The sequence below is a fragment of the Centropristis striata genome, chromosome 7 (assembly GCF_030273125.1).
Source record: "Centropristis striata isolate RG_2023a ecotype Rhode Island chromosome 7, C.striata_1.0, whole genome shotgun sequence".
Classification (NCBI taxonomy): domain Eukaryota; kingdom Metazoa; phylum Chordata; class Actinopteri; order Perciformes; family Serranidae; genus Centropristis; species Centropristis striata.
The window spans coordinates 11,898,672-11,909,751 of record NC_081523.1 but is presented as its reverse complement, the minus strand read 5'-3'; the positions used below and the strand labels follow the sequence as shown (position 1 = coordinate 11,909,751).

Sequence of the window (11,080 nt, the reverse complement as noted above, 5' to 3'; positions counted from 1 at the left end):
CTGGACTGATTGTTTGTTTTCAGCTCATTAGCTTCATAAGACAGCATGCATTCACCACTAGAGGGCGTTGGCACTCCATTAGTGGGTCAAAAATCTGGCTCAATCACATTTCTGCCACCAATCCTAACAACTTCTGCAAAATCTATCATGCACTTAGACGTCCAGATTGCTTGTGATGATGTGCAGCTACTCTAGATTTGGGAGCCATACACCTCCCTGTCAAAGCTACATGGTTCTCCAAGCGGACATGTCATTTCACAATTATTACAAAGCTATTTTTCCAGGCACTGGTACCTTTTCCCCTCAGCTGTGACACCTTTCCTCATTTCTGGGGAAACAGAGAGAGGAGGGGTGAGGGGCAAACACATGCAGACCATCAGGAACAGCTGCAGACGTTCACGGGACTGCTCAGCTGGAAGATGAAGGACTCTTTGAAAAGTGACAGCCCTGTTTTACTAGGACTGATAAGACTGGGTTGGGTAGTTGGAACATTTTTTATTGTAGCTGAACTCAGGAAGGATCTGTTTCTGTTACAGCGGAAAGTCACGACCCAGTCTCACTGCTGCAGACTGAACTTTTTTTGTCACTATTAGGTTTGATTTAATTATACAAATGTATATTTTGTAACTCAGAAACGTAGACGATCAGAATGACAATAGTGTTGACAAATCAGTGTAATTAAAAAGATTTTTTTTTTTTAACACTAAATTGACATAAAGCCCAAATGTGCTATTTATTTCCCATAACCACACCTATGAAAAGGCCAGCCAACAGAATACTCAGCAGGAGTCTCTCCCTCACATGACGGATGACTCCGACAAGATCCGATGTCGGTGTGCATCATCTCCTTTTAGTTTAATAATACTCATTTTTTCCATGTCTAAGGCCAAAACCAAACAAAGAGCTCTTTGTCCTACCCACATCTAAACAGCCAATCACACAATAAGCATGATGGGCAAGAGCAAAATCCAGAAAATAAGTCACCCAATAGCACGCTTGCTAAATAGGCTTAGAAATGGAGGAAACATCTACAGTATATTTTAAAGGTGCAATGTGTAAGATATGGCTAGAGTAAGGACTTCTATGGAATAGTGTTATTGAGTGTGCTTGTAAGACCACACTATGTACTATCCACCGGGCTTCTTCCTATTTATTCTTCCGTTTCTTCCGTGTTTTTTTCGGTCGACTACTCCTCCTTGAGTTTTGGTCGCATATTTACTAAAAAGGTATCAAATTGACAATGCTCGGCCATGACAAGTGTGCTATGACTTTTCTAAGGGTTTCAGCAAATAGTTTTCAAAGTATCCGGCAAAAACCCACCAAAAAATCCCCCCAATGTTACCTTATGGAGAAGCTACAGTGGATGACATCATAACTAGAGTGGAGAGAGAGAGAAAGAATTGTCTAAAATAAATTCAGAAACTGCACTGCGCCAATGCCACTCTGCAGAAGTAATTTATACTTAGTAACGTAGGAAAATTCGTCTCCTCACTCAAATTTGTCTGCTAAAGCTGCCAGAGTTATAGTTTGGGCGCCACCAACACGCATCCACAGCTTCATAGACCGGCATGTTAAAAAGGTGGGAACATTTCTAGAGGAAAGCAGAGGTACCAATTTCTTCTCATCACTCTAAAAAAACAATTTCTTATTTTTTCTTCACAAAACACATATGTAGACGTTCAGGAAGAACTCAGGATGCTCAAAGTGAAGTCGGAGCTCAATGATAGGAGCTACGATTTGGCCAAAAATCCTTTCTGTAGAGGGGAACTTTCAGCTAGTTTTCTCTCTCTCTCTCTCTCACTGGTGTCAAATGTCACAGGAGGAGCTGCAGTAGATTGCTCTGCTTTGACTGGTGGCCGCCACCTGGCCCTGGTTGCTTTGCTACCAAAGCCTTGATCAGTCACATACCTAAGCAACAATAGAGACAATATACTGTAAACTACTCAGCAGTGTCAATAACGTATGGGTGAGAGTCATGGGCCAAAGTCAAGCACACTCAAAATTTCTTTATAAATGTTCTAGTTTAAATATTAAGATGTTTATTTTGCTTGAGGGGGAAAAAAACACAGCGGTCTTGGTCGGATTATCATATTTCTGTATTTCAATGAAACATTTGTTACCAACCATCCACAGAGAATGAGCAACAGTAACAGAAATGACAAAGATAATTCATGGCAATGTATCAAAATTATAAAGGACACTGTTGACATTTGGACAATTGTACAAAGACACCAGCAGTCATGAAGGCACAATGCATCCATATGGTCCTCACAAGCCTGTTTGTTGTCCAACAACATTTTGTAATTGCACGCACACACGCATGCACACGATTTTATTTATGGTGCTTTAAAGGGAATGTAACCATGAGGAGATTTTCTTTTTTAAGTTGCAGTAGCCCAGGCCTTATTAAGTATTAATACTTTCAGACTGAGACACAGAGAAATCATGAAAGTAATCGCACAGAGTAGACACAGTTAAACAATATATGAGCTGTGACCATATTAGAGAACATGGAAAAAAGTTGGCAACTTATTTCACTAACCAATTTCAAAAATACAGACAGTAAAAATAAAGTCTTAAACAAAAGGCAGTTAATGAGACGTTCCCAAATGGGACACAAACTTCAGTTTTAACAAGGTGACTGTTAAATAGGCACAGAAAATGACAACACAGCAGAAAAATCCAAACAAAAATAAATGTTGTACAAGATTGGCTGTGGAAATCCAAGGCAGCAACAGTGTGTGGACACAAATATCTTTATAACAAGAGACTATGATTGAAATAATTACTGCTGTCTGGGAAAACTCTCTCACACACACACAGACACAAGTTAGTCCCATGTATTTTGCATGAATAAGTTAACACAGTGTGTATAAATTACCTCTAGCAAAGATTGTGGAGAAGCTGATCAGCCCTATCAGAGGAAGCCAAAAGCAAATTGCATTGATCTTTATCATGAAAATATTTACAACTATACAGGCTATACAAAGCAAGAGAGGAGAGAGCAAAGCAGAACGAGTGACTGGATATTCCTATAGTCATGATTGCAGACATACTGTACATTACACTAATTTAAATCTCATTAGACTTTACAGAATTTTTTTTTTACAGTGGATATGAGGAAGGACGTGGGAACAGAGCAGAGAACAAAGATTTATAACCTCAAGTAACATAATGTAACTTAACTAATCTAAGTGCTCAAGCACAACACTGTACTATTTTAGTGACCACTGCATCTTTAACTGATAATAATAATAATTTATTATAATATACTCATGACACAGGTTAGGACTAGGGCTGTACCTAACAGTAAGAAGCATCGAAACATTATTGTAAGCTTTTTATTTTTTTTAGCATGTTTTCGTAATCTGTTTAAACAACTAAATGCATAAATAGTATTATTATATAAACTATTTGTACGATTAGACTGTTGCGTAGGATTGTCTCTGACACGTGTGATCCAAACATTTCCAATAACACCAGAGTCTTGTTAAGTCCAAAAGTCAAGATGTATTTTAAAAAGAGTGATGTAATCATTTCCGAAATTCCGAAAGTGTGGTTGTCTAAAAATATATTCTGCTTCATTCTACATCTGTTGGTGTTTAGCCTTTCAAAAACAACCTTTTAACCGTGTTTGCTCTGGCACTTTCTGCACACAAAGGGATGCACACATATGTATTAACAGGATGGTCTCGTAGCAATCTAACATGTATTTATGTTGATGAAACTGAAGAGTTGGACTCATTAAAGAAAGAAAGATCAAATTGATTATTCCCATGAATCAATGGATGTATAAAGAGACTAGGATATTGCAGTGGATTCCGGGCTGTGCTCAATCCTGTAAAAGTGACTCAGTGATACGTGAAGCCAAAAAAGTTCAGCTTCTGTTTAATATTGCCAGAAGTTCTGCACTTCTGTGGTTACCATGGAGCCGCAGAGACTTCTTCCAGCTGAGCTAACGAACTTCCGATTTAGGGGTGCAATAGACTTTCCAAATGTTATTGGACTGAATGGATCAAATTCTGAAATAATTCATTTTAAGGGTTATGGCGCTCAAAAAAATGCACTTATTTACAGACTTTTCTTTCACAGTGAAAGTTTATAATGGGCTATTAAAGTAATTTTGGGCACGATGGACCTGGAAGTAGTAATTCCACAGTTTAATCGCTATGTCACTCTTCCCAGGTTGATACACTTTGTTCAAATTGAGGATTTTTTTCTTTTTTAGGCTGATAATGTAAAACAAAAAAGACATTCAAAGCTTAATCAAAACCTCAATCCTGCAGTCATGCTTTGAATTTTAAGAAAAAAACAAAGAAAGATATTCAGTACAGCCCTAGTGAGGACATTTCACACATTTTCTACGGTGTATTGACTGTAGTGCAATGAAAAATCAAAAATTTCAAACAGAATATACATACAGCAAACAAAAGGAAGAAGAGGTTAAGTGGTCCACTCGGAGGTCAAACAGTGCCACTTCTTTTCCCTGCTGGACTTTTAATTTTCTTCGTCTTTCCTCTGAACTTTCTGTGTCTTTCTCATCAAACACCGCTTCATAGCATTCCATCCTTAACCACATACATGCACTAAACCTTTTAAAATCCTCACACATGCACTTTCCACTATTTCAGACCAACATCTTTGAATTCTATCATCATTATACTTCTGTAAAATAGTCTCTTTAATAATTATTTAGTCATACGTCCGTTAATTACTAGGTTACTTTCCATTCAAACTATAGTTCAGCTGGATGACTATTTTTTCTTAAATTTTAGGATGCTGAGTCAGATTCAGAGCTGCACCTTTCATCAACAGGCTGTTGTTCCTCCGTTCATAAGGCTGGATCGGGGTGGACAGGTCAGGGCTTAGGCAGGAGTAGAGCTCTTCTCGCTGGCCAGACTGGGTTTGGGCTCTGGTCTGTGGGGTTTGTGCTGAGGGCTGCTGCGAAGGTTGTCATCCATCTACGGTGCAGAATGTCCAGTTTTGTTAGAGCAAACATTCGCATGCAGAAAATACAATGACAATGATTCAGTAGGAGACACTATATTTTAGGGATGCACCAATTCCTTGGCTGATATTTGCCTTGATCTGCAAATAAGATGTTGTTCTTCAAAGGCAGTGACTGATGTTTATCTGTTGTGTCGCATTACTTCTGTGCTGACTAAATGTGATTTGGACAACAGTCGCTGCAGCTCCTGCAGCTGCTGATCCGAGAGGAAGCCACTGGCTGGAGATGACTCTGACATGATGTAAGAGGGCAACGGGGCCATGCACACATATGGTTTGTTTTTCAAATAAAAGCGAAACTAAATGTCGCCCATGTGGAAGTTTTACACTGTTCAGACAAACATCAACAACAAGAATGTTGCATTCTGCATGAAAATCACAAGAGGTGTAACATAGCCCTGTAAATGTTTCTAATCACTTTTAAATTTACATTTAATGACATTTATGTTTCACAAAAACAATGTTTTCTGTTGGGCTATGTAAGTACTGACTGATTCTTCTCAGTGAGTAGGTAGTTGTATAGCATCTGGAGCTGTTATTTAAAAAAAAAGAAAGCTTGAATTTGTGTTCAGTACTGGGCCAGAATTCCATAATTGGTGCATCCCTACTATTCTATATATACTATACATTATAGTTTTTATACAGCTGAGACTGTACCTGCTGAATGCAACCATGAACCCATGCAAAGAGAGGATAAAAGGAAAGCAGAAGCACCTTCTCTATCAAGTTGGACTCTTTGTTTACAAGCTGAGTTAGTTTCTGGAGGTTGGCATCCATTGTTTCCTGAACAGGTAGGGGAGGACCTGGAGAGAAATGACGTGAGGGAACACCCACAGAAGAAGAAGACAGCAGAGAGGCAGTGGAAGAGGAACAGTGTTAGAGCAGATACAAAGAGCAGAGCATGCAGTGTAACAAAGACGTGAGAAGAAGGAAAATGCAGATGATGTTAGTTGTTTTGTTTGCTTGTGTATGCATGTGTAGATTCCCCTGCATCTTTGTGTGTACATATCACCAAGCTGAACCCCCAAGAGTGCGAGTATTTCCAGCGTGTGCAGTGATCTTACAAGGGTGGTCCGAGCTGAAGTAGACTGCGAGGATGTTGTCACAGAAGCTGGTGAGGTTATCCAGCTGTCTGAGGTGGCTCTGCAGAGGGCTACTGGGGAGGCCGGCTTTGTAGATTGGAGCCACAAACCCAAACACAAAGGCGTCCAGACTGGTCGGCCTACAAACACACACAAGACGAGCGATATAGGGCTATGAGACCTCAATTGTAGTATTGCTGCTATTGTCAGTGTTTTATAAATCCTGAGTTAATACTAATTATTTTCTCTAAATGCACACAAGAGACAGAAAAGTCCAATTTCTATTCCCTCTAGTGTGATCATCAACTAAACAACTTCATGTATTATTTTCCATACATTTAAGATTAAAGTGGGGCTGTATGAAGCACTTGTCTCACACTTGGAATGTTTTTAGGTGGAACTTTTTGTAGGTGGCTTAAATACATTTTGCAGCTGCCCCTGTCAACAATCTACTATAGGTAGATGGGAGCTGACACGGATTATGGATAAATACCTCATATGGACTATGGATAAATATCTCAAACATTGCAAAAAAAGGGATGTCTAAAAACAAGCTAAAAACACTAAATCTGAGGGAAATTATCTTGCTGCATGGACAGATCATTTCACTTGACAAGATTTCTTAAATTAAGATTATTAAATCTAGAAATAAGCATGTTGCATGCTTAAAATAAGAAATTAACTCTTAAAACAAGATAAATAAAAGCTGCAAGCTGCGATAAACTGGTCCGAGCAGAGTGCACTGCAAATTATTTGTTTCTTACCAACATAAAAAAAACTTTTGATTTAGAAGTGTTAGATAATTTATCTTGTGTACAAACCCACAAAAAATTCGAACTATCCCTTTAAGGGAAATCTCAATCCATAGATAGAAATTTGACTCATAACCACAAATAATACAATAAAACAAGATTTCCATCCAAATTTTTCGGCTTTTCCACCTATTGTTTTCCAGTAGCTTTACCACTGCATGCGATTCAATTCAATTCTAAATGACTTATTTTATCCCCGAGGGGAAATTCAGTTAGTCTGTGAGCTCTTAAAAAATTAGGCTGATGGCTGTAGGAGTGAAGGATCTTTTGAATCTTTTGTATCTCTATGTCCTGCAACGGAGAGAGAGGAGCCGTCCACTGCTGTTTTTTGGTCCATTAAGGTTTTGTGTAGCGGATGATCCGGGTATTTCAAGATGGACTCGAACATCTTGACAGTGCATCTGTCTACCACCTCCTCCAGTGTGTCCAACCTGGCTCCAATCACAGAGCCAGCTCTTTTGACTAGTCTGTTCAACCAACATGATATACATAAATGATCTTTCATATGACATTAAAGAACTCACGAGTTGCCAAAGAAGTAGTTTGAAGTTGCCAGTCTGTAGGAGAGGAGATTCAGGCACTCTTTAGCATCACTGTAGATCTGAAGCACACAGTGAGAAAGAGAAGATTGCAGTCAAAACTACACAGCGTTGACCTGCATGCAACTGATTAATCAAACAAGTGAATATTTACCTTTCCCTCCACCTCTGTGATTCTGTGCAGCGGTGCCTCTCCTTTGGTCAGAAGGATGCGGGAGAGGGCGGTGCTGGCATGGCGACAAGGGACGAGGAAGTTAAGAGGGAACGGCGAGCGTGAAGCGAACCATGGCCGTGTCAGATTGGCGTAGTTCTCTGCATCCACCCAGAAAGTGTGCAACTGTCGGACACAAAGCATAATTTTAAATATAAACAGTACTCACAGAGAAGTTACGGTCAGGGAACAAGGAGAGGAGATGTGATGTTACCAGAGCCGGTCGTAGTTTCTCTTCAATCAGAGCGATGTACGCCATGGTGTCTGCTCCTTGTCTGGCTGTCAGCTCATAATCTGCATTGAACCTCTGGGGAAAAAAAGAGGAAAATCACAAACATTACAGTAAATCTACCAAATCTTTTAGAAGAGTTTGGAGTGATTTATTTTTACCTGTTTCCTCAGAAAGTTGAGAATCTGTGCCGGTTCTTGAACTGCAGAGTCTCCGCACAGCAACTCTGGGACTGTCGCTGACGGTTGCACAAGAGAGAGGAGATAATACAATTTGAGAAAAAGCATCTGGTGCTGCATCAGCATTAACATGTTAATAAGGTCTTTTAATTAACAATGCATTTTGTACCTGCAATTTACAAGAATTCAATCGATTTTGGAACCTAACCAGATGCATAAAAACAATCAACCCATGCTTTAAATCTGTGTTTTCTGGCACATTTTTGGGTCCACAAGAGCGTGAAAGAAGCTCAGAATGTATCATACAGCTTATATGGGTATATTTTCCAAACTAAAATATACTGTATATATTTAATAAATATTCCTACAGTAGTCATATAATTTTTCCGTAGAGCACACATGTATATCAAGCAATTCTCATGTGGTGTCTGGACCACAATGTTATGCAATCCTGGTTTATATGAAGCTGCAGCCCACCTGTTAGAGTTTTCCATGTCCAGTCTATAGGAGAAACTGTCACCTTTGCCCCAGAAAACTTGGCGTATGCCTGAAAGAAAAACCCATATTTGGCTAGGAAAGATGGTTAAAAGAGACGACCTTTACTGCATTTATGATTTCCAAGTCTGTCATAGATGTAACGCTTTTGATCCAAATGCAAAAATACTTCAGCATATAACTTTAATACTTCCTGAGCCCCAACGCAGGGCTGTAATACTTCAATCAAGGTCAAGTTTTCCATGATATCAATTTTTCAATGTAGCTGAATGCTGTTTACTGCAATTATGGTACCCTCAGTAGGATTTCGGCACTGGATGTCAATGCAGATTTAGCACAAAGTAAACAGCTTAATTTACAGGAAGAGGAGAAACATGAACAATCTTGATCTGGATTTATTTTTTGATGCACCAAAACTAGGCTTAATAATATACCTCAATAAATTAAGACGGCAATTAACAATATTTTCCTTATTGAATAACTTTTTTATTTTATTTCATTTAATCATTTTTATTATTTTATTCCATTTTTCTGATGAATCGTTTGGCTACAAATGTCAAATAATAGTAAAAAAAACCCGGCTATCATAAATTTCAGGATTTCAAGGTGACTTCAAATGTTTTATATTATTTGACACACAAAAGATGTTAAGTTTGCAATAATTCGAAACACATGATTAATAACTGAAACAATACATTTGATATTTTCTGTCTGTAAGCTGATTGATACATAATTTCAGCTTTAAAATCAATGTTACCTTATCTACTTCCTGAAAAAGAAAATGTGATTGATCATCTGATTTAATTTGCTTCTTCCTATTTTTTGAAATGCATTCACATGAGTACATACAGGAAATATCCCTGACCAACAGTGACTGTCAGTGACCCAACACAATCCCAAAATAAACCACATTAGTATCACTAACACCAACAAAAAGCTTTAGAAAGGTGTCACACATACACTACAGGCCAAAAGTTTGGAAGCAATATCAGATTTGTACTAGAAAAATATCATAGTTTCATTGCTATACTTTGCTACAAAATAAACATGATTATTATATAAAGAGTCACTTATTAGAACACATCTTTACTATGATTATCAGGTATTTAGGTTTTAATTGCTTAGACTTTGTGTATCCTTCTTTCCTTAATGTATAAATCTGAACTCTTGTTTTTTTACTCAGCTGCTTAAATTTTAGCCATTTCTGTGGTAGTTTGTCAGAGATATGAACACAGTTGAGATTTATTGGGATTTTTGTATCCAAACTCTCAAAAGCCAAAGAGCTAAAGTGAATAATACAAACTGTGATTTGTTTTTTTTAACTTTTGCACTGAAGTTGTGACTCTTCCAAATCTTCTCAGCTCTAAAACTAAGCCCTTCTTTTCTTTTGTTAACATTTATTCGGCAATGGTCTGGTAGCATCAATGTATACCGAAAGGCAAATTGAGGAAGATAGTTCAATTCAATAAAGGTATAAAGCATGATCATGCAGTAAACACATCGAAAAATCCACAGAATCCATACTGGTTTTTAAGAAAGCCATTGTGAACAGAAAATTTTAGTTGCTTCCAAACTTGTGGCCTGTAGTGTTAATAGTGTCATTGTGGTCAGAAAACAAGTCAAAGTGTCACCTTGTGGTAAGAGTTGTAACTGCGTGGATTCACTGACAGATATCATGACAAACAGCCAGCAAACAGCTCAATGTCAATTTTCAGACAAGGTTATGACCACATCGGCCACCGTCGATAGCTAACCAGCGAGAAAGAGAAGAAGATACCCACATAAATTAAACCCGGAGCCTCTGCAGCTGACCTTGAAGACCACATTTTAGTTAACAATAAGAGTGACTTCTGACAGCCTGCCACACATGAAGGACACATGTAGTCAGTTATAAAACAGCTGGGCAAACATAAAGCTCAACTGGACACATTATTTTCTTATCTCCCTGCACACCGAGCTGAGCAGCTGACTTAACAAGCAGGTTAGCATGAGAGCTAAGCAGAGAGACACAGAGAAGACCGCGCAGAAACCGAAGAGAAACCGGAGAGGAAACATTTCGTCTTTGAAGGAGCGCTCATTATAACGACCGTATTGTTTGTTACAAGCAGAAGACAACGTTACCAGAACTATGAGGGACTCGGTGTGGACAGAAGGCAAACCCCAGTCTGCTCCCCAGCATCTCAGCTCCATGGCAGCCGCCATGTTTTGGTTCATGGAAGGAGCCGGTGACGTCACGGGATACCTGTCATCACATCAGAGGTGAAGGAATCAATATTTCAATTAAATTATATAAAAAGACGCTTAACCCTCTGGAGTCTCCACAAGCTCCAAATGATGACTTCTTCATCACTAGAAAACAAAGCATCAAACTCTCCTGTAAATTTATCTCTAAAGTTCTGCATGAGGCCAGTTTCAGTTTGATGATGATATACCAAGTAAAACTGGAGACAAGGTCAAATATATTTAGTATAAAATTATGGAACTGGATGTAACCCTCTTATATATATGTTATATTTGCAACCTTTG

At 38.5% G+C, this 11,080-nt stretch overlaps 1 protein-coding gene across 2 annotated transcripts; it reads right to left on the bottom strand.

Moving 5' to 3' along the window:
* Positions 1 to 2,854: 2,854 nt before the first annotated feature.
* mtx3 (metaxin 3) lies at positions 2,855 to 10,789 on the bottom strand. 2 transcript variants are annotated; one of them, XM_059337524.1, is made up of 9 exons: positions 10,676 to 10,789; positions 8,537 to 8,606; positions 8,042 to 8,118; positions 7,866 to 7,958; positions 7,595 to 7,777; positions 7,426 to 7,502; positions 6,072 to 6,229; positions 5,722 to 5,810; positions 2,855 to 4,961 (listed from the first exon to the last, which is right to left on the bottom strand). In XM_059337524.1, the coding sequence occupies exons 1-9, from the start codon at positions 10,766 to 10,768 to the stop codon at positions 4,866 to 4,868; spliced, it is 936 nt and encodes a 311-aa protein (XP_059193507.1). In that variant the 5' UTR covers positions 10,769 to 10,789; the 3' UTR covers positions 2,855 to 4,865. The 2 variants fall into 2 exon arrangements, with proteins under 2 accessions (XP_059193507.1, XP_059193508.1); XM_059337525.1 differs by lacking the exon at positions 5,722 to 5,810.
* Positions 10,790 to 11,080: the final 291 nt, after the last annotated feature.

Bases quoted from the DNA above. Each gene is read 5' to 3' on its own strand.
- mtx3 (XM_059337524.1), bottom strand. From the start codon at position 10,768: ATGAACCAAAACATGGCGGCTGCCATGGAGCTGAGATGCTGGGGAGCA. The intron at 5,811-6,071 runs GTAAGATCACTG...ATTTCTCTCCAG, and splicing joins CTTCAGCTCGGACCACCCTT to GTCCTCCCCTACCTGTTCAG. The intron at 4,962-5,721 runs GTGCTTCTGCTT...TCTGCACCGTAG, and splicing joins AGTCCAACTTGATAGAGAAG to ATGGATGACAACCTTCGCAG.